Source organism: Rhinatrema bivittatum, chromosome 1, assembly GCF_901001135.1.
Source record: "Rhinatrema bivittatum chromosome 1, aRhiBiv1.1, whole genome shotgun sequence".
NCBI classification, from domain to species: domain Eukaryota; kingdom Metazoa; phylum Chordata; class Amphibia; order Gymnophiona; family Rhinatrematidae; genus Rhinatrema; species Rhinatrema bivittatum.
Window position 1 is genome coordinate 762,210,243 of NC_042615.1, and position 23,351 is coordinate 762,233,593.

Consider the following 23,351-nt stretch of genomic DNA (forward strand, 5'->3'; position numbering starts at 1 on the left):
TGGCAGTGTTGCCTTTTCATAGGTAAGTTTTTCACTGTTTTGATTCTGGCAGATAGTATGTTAAGGTATGACAGATTTTCTATAGGCTCTAAGTACATTTTTTGTAGGATTTTGTATTAAATAATGTTCCTGGTAGTGGAGGGAGTTTGTGTTGCTGTTACTGAGGCGACATCAGAATTTGATTATGTTTTCATGGTGAATGGTAAGGGGAAATGTCCTTGTCCTGCTCTGCATTCTTTGTTGGGGGAGTTTCTGTGAACACAGGGTACTGTAGAACGTGAGGTGCAGGTTTTATTTTGGGATTTGTCTCACTCCTATCTAGAAGAATTTTTGACTTATGCTCTTGAATAATTTTAGTGCCATCTACTTTTTAAAGATGGTTGAAATGAGCCAGATTTTTTTTTGTTACTTAGAAGGCTCTTCGGTCTGGAGAGGCCACTGACATGCATGCCCAGCACCTTGTGACAATGGTACAAAAGGTTTGTAGCACTGCCTCTTGCTTTATGAGAATGGAATTTGGTAACAGAAAGATGTGGAAAGAGTCATTGGACCTCTGCCAAGATCAAACTAACAGAGTGGTTTCTCTGTCAGAGGTGATTTTCTTTAAAAATCATAATAAGAATTTTAAAAAAAACAAAACAACCCTTGCTGGAGGGGTTGGGAGGGAAATATGTGCACCAAGCTTTCTCCACATTTCCCTTTTACTGATGTCTGCCTGTCTCAAACATCTCTTCTTCCCCCTTTCCCACCCTCTGTCTTTGCTCCACAATTCATCCCAACCAGTCCTCCTCTATTACTCCACCAGTTCAGCCCCACCAATCGCTCTCTTTCTCCGTCTCCACCAGTCCAGTCCTGCTAGTCGCTCTCTTTCTCCGTCTCCACCAGTCCAGTCCTGCTAGTCGCTCTCTTTCTCCGACTCCACCAGTCCAGTCCTGCTAGTCGCTCTCTTTCTCCGTCTCCACCCGTCCAGTCCTGCCAGTCGTTCTCTCTCCCTCCACCAGTTCATCCCTGCCTGTCTCTCCCTACACCAGTGCATCCTCACCAGTCACTATATCTTTCTCTCCACAGTCCTTTCCTGCCAATCTGTCTCTTTCTCTGTCTCCCTCCAATAGTCCATCCCCACCGCTCTCTCTCCCTCTCCACACCAATCTCTCTTTCGTTCTCCCTCCACCAGTCCATTCCCACCAGTCGCTCTCCACCAGTCCATCGCCACCAGTTTTTCTCTCTCCTCCCTCTCTCTACCAGTACCTTTCTACCAGTCTATCTCTTTCTCCACCATTTCAACCAGTCTCTCTCTCTCTCAGTGTGTCTCCCCCCACCTGTCCATCTCTGCCAGTTTGTCTTTCTTTCCCACTCTCCCAGCCTCTCTCTCTCTCTCCACCAGTCCATTCCCCTCAGTCGGTCCAAATCCAGACGGATCCAGCTGAGTGACTGCCTGTAGTTACACAAGTTATTGAATACGAGTACATTCTTGTACATTTACTGCTGTGCTTTGCAATTATATGTATTCCATTTATATCAGCAAGTCTTATTTAATACGTTTTATATATTATGAATGAGTCTGGGGTACATATAATTATTCCTTTATTACATTAATAAGTTTTCTATATACGGCATATTACTGCAGGTAAAAACGAAAGAGATGTGGGGATCCTTAAAAAGTTTGGAGGTTGAAAAGGGGTTCACGTTTCCAAAAAGGTTGGGAACACCTGGTGTATCATTTTCTGACCTGATGTACTTTATGTATTCTGACCTGATGTATTTTATGCTTTTAAAGTTTTGATCTTTTATGTTCTAACACTGTACACCACTCAGAGCTTTGTAAGAGGGGCAACATAAAATGTGAATTATAAATAAAATAAACAAGTAAACTCCTTACTTTGGTTTATAAGTAATAGATAATTCAAGTACTCAAGTTACCAAAATACCAACAAATATTCACTGAACTTGATTGCCTCATGCATTAATATAGTACATAGGGAGAGCAATTTTCAAAGCTTTTTCCGCAAATTTATAACAGGCCTGTTATAAAATTGCCTACCTGATACATGGGCAAGCTGGCATGTGTGGAGCCTGTATGTGCAGAAGTTTACCCAGACTGAGCAGAGGTGTTCCCTCTGCCTTGCATGCTTTTGTATTTTCAAAAACATGTGCGTAAACGTTTCTGAAAAATGGCTGCGCACAAATTGGCAGATGTAACTTTGGTGGGATCATTTTTCCTTGGAAAATTGGTGCAACTTGTGCGTATAGTTGCTGGGTTATTGACATACGCTGTTACAAAATTCCCCCCCTTAGTTCAAAGGGAAAATAATCAGAATCAGCAGTGTTTACACATTGATCGAATTAAAATTCTTTGTACCCATAGGACTACAAACTCATTTTAAAGGGAAATTTGCAGCGTTTCTCTGAAAATTCCACCAGCTCACACATTGCTGCAGGTATAACACGCCTGTGCACTTTATACCTGCATTAAAGCAGGCACTAAGTATGTGCTGCAAATTATTTGATTATGCAACTTCTCCTGACCTAACTCTGCTCACTTTTCTCCACGGCTCTAAAGTACTGTTAACAAGAATGGAAGGGATGGGACAATCAGACCAGGATTTTACACAGATAAACACAGGTTTACCTGTGTAAAATCATATTTCTTTTATTTCCCTAGTCCCTTCAGGTTGCAAACTTGGGTCATCTTCACCTGCTCCCTTCTCTGCAACATCCAAAATAATGCTAAAAATTTGTCTTTTCTTTCTCTGTAACCACCAAAATGCATCCCTTCCTGTATGAATGGAGTAATAAAAGCCATATCCACTCTCATCACCTCCCACTACTGCAATCTGCTCCTCACAGGTCTCTCACTGAACGGTCTCTCTCCTCTACAATCCACTCAAAATTCAGCTGCATGACGTATCTTACTCTAATGCCATTATGACCATGTACGCCGCCTTCTCATCTCACTGCATTGGTTCCCCATCTGCTTCTGCATTCAGTTCTTCTACTCACCCACAAGTGCCTTCATTCTACAGTTTCTCATTCCCTCTCTTTTGCAAACTCCATTCACTGGGCAAGCCACTCCAATTTGTTCCACTCTCCTCCACTGCCAACGCTAGATTTTTATGTTTTCCACCTTCCTGAGCTGGTGCATCTTGCTCTCTCTGACCATATTCAGAACTTGCCTAAAACATTACCTTTTTTAGACTGCTTTTAAGATCCTAAACTTTGGCTGTCCCTATCAGAGCCTTATTGCTTTTAACCAATTTTCCTATTATAGCATCTCTTCTAGGTGTAGCAGTGAAGGTTATTGCATATTCAGTACCAGGACTTAGTCCTTACACAGTCCCACTAAACCCTGGAACGGATTCTCCAAAGGTGGGAGAGGACAGAGCTCCAAGGCCCAAGGCAAAGTATAAGCCTATTTTTGTTTTTTTCTGTGACTGTTAGCTCCAACTTTGTGTCTTTGTAAGCTCATGGTGCTAAGAAACAGGCTGGACACATAGGTGATGTTCCAAAAATAAAAGTTTATTGTTCATCTTTTCAGTAGACATTAACTGCTACTAAGCACCTCTGCTCCTTGTCACATCTGTAATAACGGAATAAATAACATTCAAAATGATTTGTGTCTGCGGTCCCTTAATTTTTTCCTAGGATTCTGTCTTCTTTTAGATGGAATGTAGGCTACCTGAGTTATGCTTGAAAGGGTTCTCTTATACAATACCTGGAATCCTCTGCTTGACCCTTCCTTCTCTAGCACTCTCCTTTTCTGTTATCCAGGCTGAAACTTTGGTGTGAGATCTCAGGTTCTTCCACTTTCTCCTAGCTCTGGATTCCAGTTGGCAACCAATCCTTTTCTTCATGGTTTTCTTAGATGGTATAAGGGTGTTTCAGTCTGAAGGATCCAAAAATACTGCATTCCTCTCTCTCAGGGAGGAAGAGTGGATAAAAATTATACTTAAGAACATAAGAAATTGCCATGCTGGGTCAGACCAAGGGTCCATCAAGCCCAGCATCCTGTTTCCAACACAGGCCAAACCAGGCCACAAGAACCTGGCAATTATCCAAACACTAAGAAGATCCCATGCTACTGATGCAATTAATAGCAGTGGCTATTCCCTAAGTAAACTTGATTAATAGCAGTTAATGGACTTCTCCTCCAAGAACTTATCCAAACCTTTTTTAAACCCAGCTACACTAATGGGTAGATTTTAAAAGGAATTCGAGCAGTGTACATTGCGCATGCTACCCGGCGCGCACACATGTACACCCGATTTAATAACATGTGCATGCAGGCGCACGCATGTTATAAAATCAGGGGTCGGCGCGCGCAAGGGGGTGCACAATTGTGCACCTTGCATGCGCCGAGCCTGCTCCGAGCCGCGCTGCCTTCCCCCATTCCCTCCCAGGCCGCTCTGAAATCAGAGCAGCCTCAGAGGGAACTTCCCTGCCCTTTCCCCCCTACCTTTTCCTTTTTCTTTCTTTTGCCACAAAACTTACTTCAGCCCTGAAGTAAGTTGCGCGTGCCGGCCGTCTGCCGGTGCCTGATCCCCTACACAGCGGCAAATTTATTTATTTATTTATTTTTAGATTTTTATATACCGGTGTTCCTATATGAAATAAAGATCACATCGGTTTACATTGAAACAAATGGCCGCTGTGCCAGGAGCCTCTGACCCCGCCCCCCTGACTGCCCCTTTAGTAAAGCCCTGGGACTTACACACGTCCCGGGGCTCTACGCACGCGTAACCTTTTGAAAATCCGGCCCTAACTGCATTAACCATACTCTCTGGCAACAAATTCCAGAGCTTAATTGTGCATTGAGTGAAAAAGAATTTTCTCTGATTAGTCTTAAATGTGCTATTTGCTAACATCATGGAGTGCCCCCTAGTCCTTCTATTATCTGAAAGTGTAAATAATTTATTTATTTATTTATTTATTTTTAGTTTTTATATACCGATGTTCCTATATAATATACATATCACACCGGTTTACATGGAAATAAAACTGATGCCTCGGAGAGGCAGTTTACATCGAAACATATTTAACATTTTTAACAGCATAACCAAAGGGGCAGGGGAAATGGAGTCACTTTTTTTTTTTTTTTAATTGAGTCACATCCTCTCATTCAAGACCTCGCATTATTTTAAAGACCTCTATCATATCATCCCCACCCCCCCATTTGACTGTTCTCCAAGCTGAACAGCCCTAACCCTTCAGCCTTTCCTCATAGGGGAGCTGTTCCATTCCCTTTATCATTTTGGTCGCCCTTCTCTGTACCATTAAACCATGTCTTTCTATATGCTCTGTGATTTTGATCTTTAGAATAGTTTCCACTATTTTTCCCGGCACTGAAGTCAGGCTCACTGGTCTATAGTTTCCCGGATCGCCCCTGGAGCCCTTTTTAAATATTGGTGTTACATTAGCTACCCTCCAATCTTCAGGTACAATGGATGATTTTAATCAAAGGTTACAAATTTTATCTAATAGATCTGAAATTTCATTTTTTAGTTCCTTCAGAACCCTAGGATGCAAACCATCTGGTCCAGGTGATTTTAGTTTGTCAATCTGGCCTACTATATCTTCCAGGTTCACAGTCATTTGTTTCAGTTCCTCTGACTCATTACCATTGAAAACCATCTTCGGATCTGGTATCTCTCCAACATCCTCATTAGTAAACACAGAAGCAAAGAATTAAATTAGTCTTTTTGTAATGGCCTTATCTTCCCTAAGAGCCCCTTTAACCCCTCAGTCATCTAACAGTCCAACCGACTCCCTCACATGTTTCTTGCTTTGCATATATTTTAAAAAGTTTTATTATTAATTTTTGCCTCTACATCCAACTTCATTTCAAATTCTCTCTTCGCCTTTTTACACTTAACTTGAAAATGCTTATGCTTTTTCCTATTTTCTTCTGATGGATCCTTCTTCCAATTTTTGAAGGATTTTTTTTGGCTAAATAGCCTCTTTCACCTCACCTTTTAACCATGCCGGTAACCGTTTTGCCTTCCTTCCACCTTTCTTAATGTGTGGAATACATCTGGACTGCACATCTAGGATTGTATTTTTAAACAATGTCATAGCTGTTGAACACTTTTAACCTTTGCAGCTGCATCTTTCAGTTTTTTTCTAACTATTTTCCTCATTTTATCAAAGTTTCCCTTTTGAAAATTTAGTGTTAGAGCTGTAGATTTATTTATTGCCCCTCTTCCAGTTATTAGTTTAAATTTGATCATATTATGATCACTATTGCCAAGTGGCCTCACCACCATTACCTCTCTCACCAAATCCTATGTTCCACTAAGAATTAAATCTAAAATAGCTCCCTCTCTCATTGGTTCCTGAACCAATTGCTCCATAAAGCAGTCATTTCTTACATCCAGGAATTTATCTCTCTAGCATGTCCTGATGTTACATTTACCCAGCCAATATTGGGGTAATTGAAATCTCCCATTATTACTGCACTGCCAAATTGGTTAGTTTCCCTGATTTCTCTTACCATTTCATCATCTGTCTGACCATTTTGTCCAGGTGAACAGTAATATACTCCTATCACTATACTCTTACCCAACACACATGGGATTTATACCCATATAGATTCTACTGAGCATTTAGTCTCTTAGATGAACTCTCAAAAATCGGTGACATCCACTTTACCAACCACTGGGTGTGGGTCTCCAAAATGATCTCTTGGCTTCCTAAACTAAACTTATCAGAAATGAGGGTTGATCATAATAGGAGAACTAAAACAATCAGCTCCTTCTCTAACTTCCAAACAAAAAATCTACACAAATCTAGGGGTCATATGCTAATATGCAGGTAGGCACTAGCACTGGAGCAACCTCCGGTGGGGGTGATCTGGCAAGATGGTGCATTTCTCTGCCCTTTACTACATAAGTCTTACCAGACCAAAATCTCCCAGTGGGGCTCCATATTCTCCCCTCCCCCCTACAAACCAAAATTGGGACATAGTCACAAATTAACAAATAATACACAATGGGGTAGATATTCAAAGCTGGCTGTGAAAGTAACTTAGCCGGTTAGAGTTTAGATCTGCTCTATGGGGCTAACTACAACTAACTTGCTCCACCCCTGAGTCGCCCCTACTTTTTGTGTATTTAACTTTTAGCCGTATAAGTAACTTATAAGGCTAAGCAGCTACTGCTGAATATAAGGGCATATTCAGCGGCCGTTACTTACCCGCATATGTCCTGCTTATCCGACTAAATAGCGCTTTACACACTTTGAATATCAGGCCCCTTTTATTGCGATGATTCAAGTGGAGTATACTATTTTGGAAAGGATGCTATTTTTATGTAATTGCATTCCATCTAATGTTTTGCCATTGAACGTACATTTCTCAATGGTGTCTGTGGCCAGCATAGGGCAAAAGACAAACATACATCCCACATTACAATATATTTATAGATTTTAACTGATAAACTCTGATATAACATCTCTGATGCAAATAATAGAATAAGTGTTTTGTTAGATAAACACCCGAAAATCACCATTTCCTTTAGCATTCCTTCACTCTTCCTTTAGCTACCCTGAATCCTCAGGATTGTTTAATTGCCTTTTTCATGCTAATGACTCCTCAGCTGCAAAAGTGTATGATTTTGAGTCAACTGGAAAAAGTACCCAACTATAGTACCTGCACTGTGAAAACACCAATTTTTGCAACCCTCAAAGAACTCCAAATTAGCTGGAAAATAAACACCTACATTTACAATTTGTAAACGCCTAAAATCAGAAGCTCTAAATATACAGCATATTTGAGGTAGACACACACACACACACACACACACACACACACACACACATGCACATTTCATTTCCTGAACTATTCTTCTAGGTTGAAGGAATAGACAACGTATCCCACACAAAAACAATACTACAGGAGTCCTGGTCGTCAGCCATTCCCTGGGTATTAGAATTATCCATTTTAAAGACTATGGGCTAAAAACATGCAAACCTGCCCCATATAATCACAAATGACGTTATAGACAGTGACATGACACCTTTGGAATTTGTTGCCAGAGGATGTGGTTAGTGCAGTTAGTATAGCTGTGTTTAAAAAAGGATTGGATAAGTTCTTGGAGGAGAAGTCCATTACCTGCTATTAAGTTCACCTAGAGAATAGCCACTGCCATTAGCAATGGTAACATGGAATAGGCTTAGTTTTTGGGTACTTGCCAGGTTCTTGTGGCCTGGATTGGCCACTGTTGGAAGCAGGATGCTGGGCTTGATGGACCCTTGGTCTGACCCAGTATGGCATTTTCTTATGTTCTTATGACTGAATGCAGAGGGTGGTTTCTACTAGGCATTATGTAGTTCATATCCCAGATGTTCAACAGCACTGCAATACCAAAAATAGAAAACTATATTACTAGACCAAGAAATACTTCTGTAGCATTTTTCCCTGGAACAAGGAACACTGATTATTTTTCCTTGGGTACTGCCATCTACATATCTGTTGCATGTCCTGGCCGTGTTGGCACCGCGGCCAGGCCTGCTCACCTCGCACTCCCGTCGACCAGCTCCGGGCACCCCTCCCTTTCGGCCGCAGCCAGTTCACGACGTCCTTGGGCTCTCCGTTCACCATCCTCCTCACAGGCCTCACGGCGGAGCTCCCGTCGGAGTTCCGCGTTGTCAGCATCCTTGGCCACTCCCCTAGGCACGCGGGCAACCGACGTGCAGCCCTTTAAAGGGCCCAAGGCAGGAAAACCCATGGGGGCGCCTCCCGTGACATCACTTAGTCTCCCTACTTAAGGCGAGGCCCTGTCCCCAGGACCTCGCCTTGGCAAACGGGTCGACATCGTTGGTGTTCCAGGTGTCTCCTATTCCAGTGTCTCCTGTTCCAGTGCCTCCTGTTCCTGCATCTCCTCTCCTGCATCTCTGTGTTCCTGTATCCTTCTCAGGTAGTACCTCTCCGGACTGACCTTTGGTACTGACCTCTGCCTGCCTGACCATTCTTTTGTCTGCCACCTGGAACCGACCCTTGCTTGCCTTGACTACACCCGGACTGATTCTGGTATTGACTCTTGCTTTGGTTGACCTCTCCTGGACTGATACTCTGGCTCTGCCCTTGCGCTTCACTCGGACACTCTCTTCTGGCCTCCTGTGACCATTGGGCCAACCTGCTTGGAAACCAACCTCGGCTCCCACTTGGCTAGACCTACAGGCGCTGCCTGTCTCGCCCGGAGAACCTCCCTGAACTGTTGCCTCCCTGAGGTCTCCGGTCAGGTCTAGCTCATCCACTCTGCATCAGCCTCGCACCCTTGCTGGTGGTGGGCACATCTCTCCGGGAGACCCACTGGAGGCCCACCTAAGGTCCAGGAGGTCCGGGTACCCAAGGGCTCAACCTGCGGAAACCCCAAACTGTTATTGGTGAAGCTCCAGCTAGCCTCTGTCTCCTTGTATGCTCCGCCTCCTGGTGGCAGGCGCTCTCTGGGTCTGACCAGAGGTCCGTACCAATCCTGCACCAGGCCAAGGGTCCACCTCCAGTGCAACAAAATCCTTTGAAAAGCAAACTTAGATCAAACAGGGAGGATTCAGATACAGGATTCCAATGGATCTTCCTTTAGGACTACCAAGAAGAAAGTTAAATGCAAGGTATGGATCATTTAGTTTAGTGATCCAACCCAAAAGGAAAACAAAATTATTATCAATGCATTATGTTTTAAAATAGAACTAAGGAATCCCATTTTAGCCCCCGTCTTTGGAGTTGTAGCTTGAAATGGGTATAGGGGACACATGCAATCTTAGGGCTAAGTCCTTACACATTCTCACCTCAGCCCGGGGACATTTATTTTCTGAATGGGTGCAGGCTTAACCTCCAGTACCCAAGGCATAGACAGGAATCTCTCTCTATCTGGGTGTACTCACTATTTGTTGAACTGGCTGCTAAGTCTGTACTCCAGTACCAAAAATACGATGGACACTCAAGTTGGGTGTTCCAAAAGTAAATTTTACTGAAACAAATCTTCAAAGTCAATCATCTCTCAATTCATCTTCAAAAACAAATCCAAGTATAATTACAGTCTTAGTCCTTGCTCCTCTGAGTGGGTGCCCTCAAGGTGGTAGGCACTAGTAAAAAATCTTTCCTTCCAGGGGGTGAAATCCAGGCTCATAGTAGGGTACCAGGGTCTCCTGTTCTCCCCTGGTGGTTCCAAGGGACTCACAGGTGGGAGAGTCCCACCTACAACAACATAGGTACTTTCTAAATGCCTTCTCCTGGGCAGGACTGCTGGGCAAAACTTTCTCCCAACATAAAGAAAATAAATCTTCTCCAAACGCAGAAAAATATTCTCTCATGACCATATACCATGTGTTGTAGGATGAGAACCCTGACTTCCTTCAGGCAGGGGAAAAGATCTTCCCAGAAATCCATAATTCACTTCCAAAAATAACGCACAACACTGAGACAAACCCTGCCAGACCAGTTGGGTAATGGATCAGGGATGAGTCTCTTCCCCTCCTCCCAGGTATCTTGCTGAGGGGCATGAAACTGGGACACACAACGAGGGGACTCTCCTCTTCCCTCTAAAATTTAAAATCAAAATATCACCTACTCCTTAAGCACCCTCCTGCAGTTAAGCAGGTGGAAGACACCACGCTCAGTATCCTTGGAGGAGGTGATGTTTAGGAATGGTCTTCTCCCTCCTTACAGCCTGAACTAGCGCCATCTGGTAGAGATCTGGGGGAGGGGAAGTTCTATAACATTTTTTTCTTTTGAGACTTTAAAAGGTTGTTTTCTATTTTTTCTTAGATTTTCTTATATTTTTTTAAACTCGCATGCAGAAAAACATTTTGATCTTTTCATTACCAGAAAAAAAAATATCACAAAGGCAAACACAAATCAATCAACTGCTGTCTTCTGGTCTTTCAGGCCTCTTGACTGGCCATGACATCTTGTTTCTAGAAGATGATCATAGGTATTGTTTCATCCTCCCTCAGGGAGGACAAGGAAACAGTCCAACAAATCCACTCTGGGTGTTATAGCTGGGACCTGGAAGGTGAAAACAAGACAGAGAGACACAACCAAGAAAGATAGAGAACAAACAGACTATGGTCTATCTTTCTTGAAAACCTGTAATGCATCCTTTTGATGCAAGAAAAGAAACAGCAACACTGGAACAAAGGGTATCCAATGAAAAAAGTCCCATTACTAGGAAAGGTGCTGGTTTGTAGTGATGAGGATGGGTTTTGTCACTGTTACTCCACTGGATAAGACACAGATGTACCAGCATTTTCTAACCTCTTCAGGCCCAAAGCACACCTGCATTAACAAACCTCCGTTGCTGCAGCTCCAGCGGAGCGCACTGTTAATCCACCATTGGACGCGCGTTTTTGATGCGCTAGCTTTACCCCTTATTCAGTAAGGGGTAATAGTGCGTCGAAAATGCTTGTCCAATCCCCCGAACCTAATAGTGCCCGCAAAATGCAAATGCATGTTGATGGCCCTATTAGGTATTCCCGCATGATTCAGAAAGCAAAATGTGCAGCCAAGCCGCACATTTTACTTTCAGAAATTAGCGTCTACCCAAACGTAGGCATTAATTTCTCCGGGCACCGGGAAAGTGCACAGAAAAGCAGCAGTTTTTACTGCTTATTATTGGCGATATTAAGTCGGAGGTCGCGAAAGTTAAAAAAAGTTAAAAAAAAAAATTTGAAATCGGCTCGCGGTTTCCGAACCCATGGCTGTCAGCGGGTTTGAGAACCGAAGCCGGCAAAATTGAGCGTCGGCTCAAACCCACTGACAGCCGCCGCTTCTGTCCAAAAAGAAGCGCTAGGGACGCGCTAGTGTCCCTAACGCCTCTTTTTGCCGCGGGCCCTCATTTGAATACAGAATTGCACGCACAGGAGAGCGGGCATTCGCCCGCTCTCCTGTGACTTTTACTGTATCGGCCTGATAGCTAGGAAGAAGAGTCATATGTTCACATGTTCTCAAAAAGAAGCTCCTACATGTTTGAGAGCCACTGATAGTATCTCTTGTTGTTGCAAGTGGCACAGAGGAAAGCCCAAGCGCTGGTCTGGATCTCAGGATCAGGCGGTGCTGACTTTACTGTGGTATACCTGATTAGGTCTGAAGGTACAGCAGTGGTTGGTAAACACTGAGATATACCATGTTGAGTCGGCCCAAAGGTCCATTGAGCCCAGCATCCTGTCTCTGATGATAGCAACGTTGTTACTATACGCATCCAGTGTTGCTGTCAGAGCAATATTGGATACGACTGGGTGCATGTAAGAGACAGTACCAGGCTGGATTTGGGGTGTCCGGGGAAGGGGGGGGTGCGGGAGGTTGAAGAGTGGAGTTGAGGTTATGGGTGAGTGAATCGGGAAGGGTGGGGGCTCTGTGAATTTGTACATATCATGGAGGGAGAAGGGGTCAGCATCAGGTCACTATGAATCACATCATTTTTTTTTTAATTTTGGTGGTTGGGAGGTTGGAAGAGAGAATATATTTTTATTTATTTTATTTATATTCTGATTTTCGGCAGTTCAAAGAGGATTGCATTCAGGTACTGTAGGTATTTCCCTATCTCTAGAGAGCTCACAATCTAAAGGGCCTTATTTACTAAGCATTTTCCCCATAGATACAGAATGGGAGAAAAGCCTTAGGAAATCGGGCCCTTTAAGTTTGTACCTGAGGCAACGGAGGAATCAAAGATGATCAAAGATTTCAAGAAGAAATCGTGTCAGGGCACTCCAGTAGCACCAGCAAGGACCTCAGAACTGTGAGCTAGTTCTTGCACCCCTGTTACAATGACAGTGCATCTCTGGCCAGAAACACAGATGCAAAAAAATACAGACAGAAATATTCAGGGACTCACAGAACGTGGTGCAAAGAGTGAGGCACGAGGAAAGACTGACAGAGATTTAGGGGTAGATTTTCAAACCAGCGCGCGGGCAAAATCGGAGCGGCCTCGGAGGGAACGTCCCTACCCCCCCACCCCATCTTCCCTTCCCTTCCCCTACCTCCCCCGCCCTTTCCCCCCTACCTTTTTCTTCTTGGTTTTTCTGTTTTAAAACTTATTGTATTTCAGGATTTTATCATTGATTATTTTTTTTCTACAACCAAATCTTATGGCACTTGCTTCTCTCCCCCACCTGCTGGGAAATTGTTTGTATTGTTAATAATCACATTACAGAGAAGCCCTGTTCTTTTATGTGTGACTGCCACTAGAAGAAAAGTGAAGGAGAGAGGTTTTTTTTTCACTTTGGCCCCATGAACTTAAAGTTCTCCCTTTCCTGTTCCACCCTTGGTGGTTACATTACCACATCACAAAAATCTAGAAGATACAATTTGTGAAACTCATCTTTTTCTCTTGATCCACTTGCACTTGTGTCCATTTTATAAAAGTCATTATGCATGATGTTAATACTGTATATATTCTTCCTCAAATGGAACAATGCACAAAAACTTCTAAGGAAGGTGCCCTGTGTGCGTTTTATCCTTCCAGCCTGATCTAGAAGTTGTATGCATGTGTGTGTGTGTGTGTGTGTGTGCTTGTACCCCACCCTAACCAATACATTTCGTTTCTGATGTTCTATCCACACCAAATTTTTAGTCTGAAAGAATCCTGACAGGGGTATCTATTCTTGTTACTCAGGCTTTAGACAAGGATACAGTGCAGAGATCTTACTGTTGGCATTGCTGGGTACTTAATAAAAGTGCATACCTTGAAAAGTAAAGGATAATGATCCAGGAATCCTGACATTTCAGCAGCATTCAATAGGGCAGATCAGGCACTGCTGTTAATTAGGATTTATCTGAATTGAATTTTAATTTATGCTCAGCCACAAAACATTTGCACGTAAGCACCTGTTTAACTTACTCATTGTTTCTCTCTGATTTGACCCCATGTGTACTACAAGCAGGATATCATCAGCGTAAACAAATCACTGAATTCCAAAGATGCCAAAGGTGCCACATGAAATTAAACAGTAGTGAGGAAAGAATAGATCCCTGAGGCACAGCACAGATTGATGTTTGGAGTGTTCTGTGCCCCATACTAGCAGTTGGCAACAATCCATCAGAAATGATACCACTGCAGGGTTAGTGCTTTTAAGACCCAAGTCAGATAATCTATTTATTATGGCTGAGTAGGGCTAATTGAGTCTTTTCCATTTTCCAGTTGTTCTAGTACTTGAACTCAAACCCTGAGATAGTTAGAAATTAATTTGTATGTTAATTACGATACTAATGTTTATATGTTTCAAAATGTTTTCATGTATGAAGTTGTTCAATTGTAAACCGGAGTGAAGGCTTCCCGCTATACTTCGGTATAAAAAAGAATCTAAATAAATAAATAAATAAATAAATTTAGACTCTTTTGATGCAAAATTATCAATGCAGAATCTAATAACACAAGTTATTCCTAATTCCTTTCAGTATTGTCGATTAATCTGCAAGCTGTGAAGTATTTTGCAAATCCAGGATATTAAAACTTTAATATGCACTTTAATTTTAAATTGATTGAATTACTGCAACTCTCTTTATCAGGGGTTATCAGAAGTTGCAATGAAATGATTGCAGATGATCCAGAATACTACAGCTATTCTAGTGATGGGTCTTAAGGATGAATCATGTTACCCTTGTTTTGTGGAAACTACTTTGTTTACCTGTTCTTCAGAATATTAAATGTAAACTATTATCCATTGCACATAATATAGGTCCTGTGTATTTAACTAATCTTTTGATTCCTTATGTCCAAGGAAGATGCCTTAGGCCGGCAAGTCAAGATCTTCTTAAAATCCCAGCCCCGCCCACATTAGATTGGTTACTATGGCTTTTAGTTGGTTGCAGTTCGACTTTTAGTTATATAGCACCTTTAGAACTTTAGCAGATAGGAGATTATTTAAAATTCTGGAAACAATTTAAATCTTGGTTGTTTCATGAAGCGTTCAGTGACTACCCATGAATGAATGTAATTGACAACAGCCAAGAAATAAGAGGATAGCATAATTCTGAGGAATGGAGGTCCTGAGATGACGTTTGCTGGTGTTGGGGATGGGGAATGCTGATGGTGGAGTTGTACATTTGAATTATTTTTTATTAGGATAAGATATGAATTGTAATATGGAAACTAGAGTATGTGGTTGGGATTGATGGGGTGGGGAGGAGAAGATTGTTTTTGATTATACATACCTAGAGGTTTTTGTATTAGCTGGCATATCAAATTAAATAAATACATTTTACTCATTAGTCCACAGTTTGCCCAGTCCATCTCAAGGTCATCCAGACCCCTCTGGTTCTTCAGCCTGACCCCCCCCCCCAATTGACCCAGACCCCTCACTCACTCGATTTATGCCTAAACTGAGATTTATGAAGACTTACACCTCATGAGAAGTAAACATACACAGCTAAAAACCCGCTGCATGCTATAGAAGCCGGTTTTAAAATACGGCTTTATGCGCAGTAACTGTTGGCTATGCCCTGGAACGTCCAGGCCCCACCCCCTTTTTTTTTTGCTTGAGCATGCGCATATATATGCATAATTACTGACTTTTAAAATATGTGGCACTCACGGGCAGCCCAGATACTCATGTGTTTGGGCCTTTTAGTGCAAGTAAAGCTTTTAAAAATTTCCCCAAAGCGCCCACGTAACCCTGCTGGCCCCAGTTTTGAGTTTCCCTTTGAAAATGACCTTTCAGAAAAATCTGCAGACCTGCAGTCTTTGCAGTTATTTTGAATATTGCTTCAACTGTTATTAACAAAATGGATTAAGTAATTAATAAAATGGGACTCAGATTTTGACCTAGTAGATTTTGAGGTAAAAGGCGATTATTTGTTAAATATCAAAATAAAAAATCATGCCATGTGCTAAATCATGTAAAATTTCTAATGCTACTGAAGTCTTTTTAGATGCTAGTCTCTTTTATTTGACAAAATATAACTAGATCTAGTTTGAATATAATTAAAAAAAAAAAAGGCTTTTGAAGGTATCTTTAAGATAGGGGCTTTCCTGCTACCTGTGGAGCAACCTGAAATTAAGATATGATCAATAGTGCAAAGTACAGCTGACTAGCTACCCCTGTATATGTGTTTCCAAATGATATGTAGTAGTAAGTATATGGAAATAATATAGAAATTTGCAACACTCCTTAAAAAAGACAAGATTATTTCAAACAAAGATTGCATAGATCATAGTACAAGGGTGGCCAACTCCGGTCCTCAAGAGCCACAAACAGGCCAGGTTCTCAGGATATCCACAATGAATATGCATGAGATAGATTTGCATACAATAGAGGCAATGCCTGCAAATCTATCTCATGCATATTCATTGTGGATATCCTGAAAACCTGACCTGTTTATGGCTCTTGAGGACTGGAGTTGGCCACCCCAGTTATAGTATATACCTGGCAACTCCCCACAATTCAAAAGAAAATCGGGGGGAATTGCCAGAAATTCCCCAAATGCTGGTTCAGTGGCTGCCATGAAAACTCCAACCCTAGTTACATGGAATGTAAAACCTTAAATCAGGGCTGGAGGAACCACTAGGCGAGCTAGGCCTGTGCTTAGGGTGCCACGATTTAGGGGGCACCGTGGCAGGCGGCAGAATTTTGAAAGGGCAAAAAGTGGCCTTTAGCCCTTACCATGTGACAGGGGCCAACCAATGGCACCGGTAGCCCTTGTCACAAGGTAGGGGCTAAAGGCCACCGGCGCCATTTTGGTTAGTGGCAGCCGAGGCCCCGGGAGCAGCAGATCACTCCCGGGCCCCCACCTGGACCACCAGGTATTTTGTAAGCTTTCTTTTGGGGGAGGGAGGAGTCGGGGCTGAGACCGGGGGCAGGGCTGGGGGTGGCATGACAGGGGGGGCAGAAGGGTGAAGGTGCCTAGGGCACCCAATCCCCTTGCACCGACCCTGCCTTAAATTAATCTGTGGCTGTTCTTCTGTGGCTTACAATAATAAGAAAGCAAAATTAATAATTACTGCATCTGTTCATTCTCTGTCATATCTCACACCTTCTACTTGGTATAAGAACTTCATGTTGAGGAGAAAGAGACTCGTGTTCTATCCCATATTGCACTGCAAAAACTTGGTGGCTTTTGTCCAAAAACTGCTAATTATTTTAACATAATTACTGCCTAAACTGATTACATGACAAAGCCCCAAACATTTTGCCTCAACATTCTGTTTGGTTGGAAGTGAAATACTATGGGAAATATAAACTTCCCAGCCTGAAACACTGGCTCGTCTAGAACTTTTATTGGCTGTGCCCTGCCTGTCCTGAATTCTTTGCTAGGTCCTTTCCCTGGACACCAAACAAACATTAAAATACTATTCTGGATATCTTGTTTATTTTACATGTTTCTCTCTACATCTTCCTCTGCTATTTTGATCTTATGAAAACATTGCTGGTCTTCTGTCATTAATTTTCTTTAGATAGTGAATGGCAACCATAGATGGTCATATAAAAATCTGCGAAGCCACACTGTGAGGAGAGGTGTGAGGGAAAGGCGTTATGTGATAGTTAGAGAAGTAAGCAGTAGAATCGCTCAGCTCCTGCCACCACCCTTTCTAATTATCCTTTTTTGTTATCTGGCCTGCGTCTTCGATAATTCTATCGAGGGAAGATGCTAAATGATCATTCCTGGGAATCTGGGCAGAACAAGCTGCCAAACTGAAGAGATTGGGCTAAAACTTCTTGCTGGAGCAGCAGGTTGTGCAGGTAGAGCAACTGCCAGAAGAAGAAATCGAGGCTAAACCCCACTCTCTTCCGATATTACAGTGGCGATCAAAGGTGTTATGAGAAAGGTAGCTTCCAAAATTCACATTAATTCACAGCTGGAAGTAGTACTAGATACAGTGATATTCTTGGTCTCCATGGTCAGCAAAACTATAGTGAGAGAACAAAATGAATGAACGGGTCAGTGAGCTGGAGATTCTCTAACTTTGGCACAGCTAAAATCTGATCCCATGGAATGCAGCCCGAAACTCCTGGTAGAACAGCATGAATGATCTTGAAAATGTAACCCATGTAAACCTTTATGAATTTGGAATATCTATTGATACATCTGGACCATTATAAATAAAATCTCCTTTGAATCTAAAATTGAAGGACATTTGAGATTCTCTCTGACCTATTTTCCTATTTTTGATTATTTTGTGGTGTGGGTAATCACCTTTGTTTGATTTGACAGAAACCTCGGGAGGTAGTGGCAGAAATGATTACTTGTAAGCTATTTGACAGTACGCGATGGCCAGAATGCAAAGACAAAGTAATAAATGGTCAATAGCGAAGCCTCACAGCTTGAATTGGACCTATGTGAACCTGACAATGAGAAACTTATAGAATGCATTGTTATTGTGTTGCATTGTGCTGCTACTGTCTAACTTAATGAATCTCTGAGAGATGCTATGTAGCTAAATATAATTGTGACCTGGCAGCTTCTTTCCTTGGCATAGAAAATGAAGAAGCTGGAATTGTTTATTCATGTGTCAACAGCATATGCCAAACCAACTGCAACAGAAAATGTGACTACTCAAGGGTTTTTGCACTCTACCCATCAAGCAGGATATATTATTGACCTGCTTTTTGTACATGAAGTCTCTAGAGATATAACTGTTGAAAACTTGCACATCACTCCAGTCCCTTAGACCGATCATTTTTAAATTAAATTTAGTTTGTACTTCAGTTTATCACTGAGAATTTTCAACATGAACTTAAGAGAATTTTGCTTATACAAATCCCTGGAATTGTCTGAACTGGTTAATCAGCTACAACTTTTGGGCAAATGTTTTGAGGCTAGGTGTTAAGGAATGAGGAGGTCCCAAAACACAATCAAGCCAGCAGGGAGATGTTCCAGCCAGAAAAACTATATCTTGAAGCTATTGTTGCGATCCTGCTTGTGGAATAGGCCCACAAGCAGCCCCTTACCTCTCCGCAGCATTTTGATGCCATTCCACGTGGCCCAGAGGCCGCTGACATCTCTCCTTGTGGCCTGGAGCCGCTGCCGTCCAGCTTTGCGGCCTGAGTGCCACCCTGTCCAACTTTGCGGCCTGGAAGCCGCCGCTATCATCCCTGAGGCCGCCGCCGCCGTTCCCTTCTCCCGCGGCCTGGAGGCCACCGCCAGTGCTATTTCTTCCGTGGCCAGGAGGCCGTCTTTGATGCTCCTCTTCATGGCCTGGAGGCTGCCGCCGACTCTGCTGATTTCCTGCGGCCTAGGCATCACATCCTCTGACTCTTCGTGTCTAGGCCGCCGCCAATGTTCCTCTTCTGTGGCCCAGAGGTCGTTCCCAACTCCATGGGTTCTTCACGGCCTGGAGGCCGCCTCTGACATCCTCTTCTGCGGCCAGGAGGCTGCCCTGAAGCTCCTCTTCACGTGGCAGGAAGCCACCATCTATCTTCTGTTCTTCACGGCAGGGAGCCGTTCTCATTGGGGCCTGCTTCGTCTGCTGCTGCAGGAAGATTTTCTCCATGGTCCTGCCTGTTCCTTAGGTGTGAGGCTGCGCCTCCTTGCTTGATTTAAAGGGCCAGCAGTGGGTGAAGTCCCTGGTTCCTCCTCATGATGTCATTGAGTCATTTCCTCTTCAGCCCTACAAAAGGGCTCAGCCTTCAGTTAGTCTTCGCCTTCGCAAGGAGTTGGTCATGGAGTCAGATTTCTCCTGGATCTTCAGTTCCAGCTCTTCATTCCAGGAGTCCTCCGTGATCCCTCTTCACTTCTTCAAGGCACTCTGTTCTTCGTTGGTCCTCCTTGTCTTCGTCCATGGTTCTTGAACCTCCATCTTCGTCTTCATTCCATGTTCTGGTCTCTCGTCGGATCCCGTCCTCTTGTCTTCAGATATCCCGATGTCTCCGTGTCTTCAGATAACCTGATGTCTCCGTGTCTCCAGATGTCTTCCCATCTTCAGATGTCCTGATATCTCTGTGTCCAGACGTCTTCCTATCTCTGGATGTCCTGACATCCCCTTGTCTTAGGATGTCCAGACGTCCCAGTCTCCTGATGTCTTCGTCTGTCATGTTCCAGTTGTCCCTGTGGTCCCCTCTCTAGAAGTCCCCTGATATCCAGATGCCATATATGTCCTGATGTCCTGAGGTACCAGTGTCTATTCATATCTGATGTCCTACATCCCAACCCGGATGTTCCAAGTCTCGCTTCTGATGTCCTTTGTCAGGTTCCGATCCTGAAGTACTGTCAGTCCTTAAGTTACGGGTTCAGCTCGCTCGCCCCAGACCTCGTCTTCAGCTGACCTTCCTGGGAGTAAATCTGTTTCTATCTGGTGTCTGAGTTTGGTGGCTGGAGCCCTCTTCTGGCAGGATCTGTCTTCGAGCACTGCCCGGATTCCTCCTAGTCTCTGAGCCTCTGTCCTCGTCTGAGTATCCTGAATCCTTATCCTCGCCTGAGTCTTCCCCAGTTCCAAATCCTCATCAGAGTAACCGGAATCCTCACCTGACTCTCTAGAATCAACTTCTGATCCCCACCTACATCTGAGCATCTTGCGTCTGAGTTCCAAGCCTCTTCAAGCGTCCTTGTTTCATCTGAGTCCCAAGTTCCTCGTGTCTTCTTTTCATCTGAGCCTCCGAGCTTCCTCGCCTTCTTCAAGCCGTCAGCATAGTCCAAGGCTGAGGTCCCGTCTTGTTCCAAACTCCAGTACCATCGCCTGTCCTCGACCTCTGTCGTTCCTGCTGCATCTGCCATTACCCAGTGGCAGGTCCAAAAGGGCTATCGAGTGGCCGGAGGGCTACCCCAGAGATCAGCATTGCGTTGTTGGGTCTCTACCAGTGCATGCAGGTTCAGCAGAGGTTAGGGCGGTGGTCAGCCTGCTCCTCCCATGCTGGGACACGTCTTGCCTGCCGCGGCGCTTCCACGGAGCTCCTCTCTGCAGTCGCATCGTGGTCCAAGGGCACACATCTCCCCGGAATCGGGAGCGCTCCCCTCCCACAGATTTCAAAAGCTATTTGGCTAAATTTGAAGATGTGAGAAATGAACAGAAAGGGCAATATTATCATAGGAATAATAGCAACAAGCCTCTACTGGTCTCGGAGATGACATCACAGCTGGGTAGGTGGGCTTAACTAAGCATTTTAAAGCAGAAAATAAGAAAAGGCTTAAAGAAAGCTTTGTGTCTTGAGAATATATAAACAGATAAAAATGTGTGTATGGGGGTGGGAGGTGGGATGGGTTAGAGGGTTTTCACAGAAAGTCTAGTTGCCAGTAAAAGATACTAAAAGGAAGCCTAATTTAATTTTATCAAATGCAAAATTCCTGCCTTATAGCTGGGCTACTATGTTTTCTTTTCTGGTGGTGACTGAAGTGAAGAAATCACTACATGCTTAAGGAGACCGAGATTGTTGTTGCTGACTCTCAGAAAACTGATAAAGTTGTGTGTTATGTATTTCACTTGATATGCTCTATAAAATGAACTTGTATGCTTTTCATCTGATTTTGTGCCATTGTTCAAATCAGAATGACTATTCTGAAAGCCATCAAACTCCTGGCACATGTAGCTAACAAGAAATGACCCTGCTGAGAAGCACTTACCTCTGCCTGTCTTGCTGTTACTGTGTTCTTGTAAGAATGAGTGAATGATGAATCAAAAGCTGTGTAACCTCTGACCACATTTGGCTTCCTATATATGGAAAATCTGAAATTGTGAAAACAACTGATGCAATCTGAAAAAATGCACTGAACAATTGGAAAAGTTCATAGTTATCCCTTTATTTTACTCCAGTCTGCTAAGTAACCATTGCATCGTTGGTTAGATTGTCAAAAGACCTATTACACATCTGTAGCCAATTTTGCATCACACTGCCATGTTTGATCACAAATCCAAACTGGATCAAGCCATCTTTCTTTTGAAGTTATTTTGTGCTGTAGCCATGGACACATCCATTGGCAAAATGTTACATATTTTCACCACATGCATGGCATGTTGGATGCAACTCGTGGAATTTCTTTCAACTACAAAGTAAATAACTGTACTGATTTTCTTTGGTCGTATCCTATTGATCCTATTTATGTTTTGTTTTGTGCTTACTTCATCATTTTGAGGCTTTCTAGGGTTTGGAGTCTGCTGAAACAAATCAGAGAGTTGAGGCAAATCCTAGTCTTGCTGCTACACCTGCTGATCTGTCAGAAAACATAGTAGTTGAGTGAACCACATCCTTTCCTGAGCCACAGGAAGACGCTTCTGCAGAATATAGCTAAGATGGATGGAAGTATAGAAGACAACAGGGAAAATATAGGAAGTTGTATATGATTACTCCCACAGTAAGGAGGTGGAGAGGAGGCCCTCAAACTGGAGAGAAGGATTATGAAAAGAGGCCTTGCAAGTGAGGATAAAGAGCTAGAGCATGTTGAGTAAAAATTCTCAAAACATTTGTGAGTGCATTTTCACTTATAGGTTTCACACAACAATCAAGATTAAGATAAAATATAAAAAGTAATCTGCAAAATTAATGTTAGTGGTTAATAGAGTAAAAATACAAGCTCTGATTTTATCTTCGTGCAGTATCTTTTCCTGGTCATTTGATCTTTGATATGTGTGTGTGTATACTGTATATGTGATGGGACATCCAAATAGAGAAATTGGGTCCATGCCTTTGGCATATGGACTGGAGGAGACTTTGGGTGGGAGAGAGCCCTAGAATTGACTCTAGAAAAATTGGAAAAGGTAAAATGAATTAAATGCAGTACAAGTAAAATACCACCAGATGGCAAAATAAAAAATTACATTTATCTATTGATTTATTGCGCTTATATTCAAGCAATAAACTGGTAGGAATTACAATAAAACATACTTAAAATTAAGTAACATGTCAAACAAACGTAAGAACAATAATAACAAAAGCTGTTGCATATTTTGTAATGAGAGTGGTCTTGATAACGTTACTACTAGCTCTGGCTCCTTTAAGAGGGTGGTAAGCATATCCTCTAGGGGAGTAGTTCAAGAAGTAAGAAGGTATATATATTCTTGATTCTGAGGAGATAGAGGGGAGATGGAAGGATACCCCACCATGGATTAAGGGTGGGAAGGAGCTGCTAGCCAGGAATAGTAGGCCGGGGATCCTTCCTGTGTTGAAGTAGGCTCCTCAGAGGCTTTTCCCCTCAAGGAGAAAGACCTGAGGCCAAAGAATGATCCTTTTCACAAAGGATTACCCTGGGAACTTTTTCAGAAGGGAAGCAGAGGAAAGAGGAGAGGAAAAAGCTCACAAGAAGACGTGTGTCAAGGATGCTGGGGATGTCCATGAATACTGTCTAGAGACCGACATGCAGGACCCGGGATAAGATAGTATTCTATTGGCCCGCCTTGTGAGATCTGCTCTTATTCTGGGAGCAGATGTGGTTGTATTTGGAGGAGTATGAAGCATCCTACTGATAATGGGGTGGGATATAGTTTATATTGTATCAG

At 43.0% G+C, this 23,351-nt stretch overlaps 2 protein-coding genes across 2 annotated transcripts in view; one reads left to right on the forward strand and one right to left on the reverse strand.

The window, feature by feature from the left end:
- Positions 1–19,120, reverse strand: part of LOC115072950 (putative nuclease HARBI1) — a 117,070-nt gene extending 97,950 nt beyond the window's left edge. The window contains exon 1 of the mRNA XM_029570984.1: positions 18,877–19,120. Within this exon, the coding sequence (XP_029426844.1) occupies positions 18,877–19,120 (244 nt within the window). The remainder of the gene's footprint in view (positions 1–18,876) is intronic.
- The window catches only part of CCBE1 (collagen and calcium binding EGF domains 1), a 567,579-nt gene that overhangs the window by 88,054 nt on the left and 456,174 nt on the right, over positions 1–23,351 (forward strand). The gene's annotated exons all lie outside the window — the stretch shown is intronic.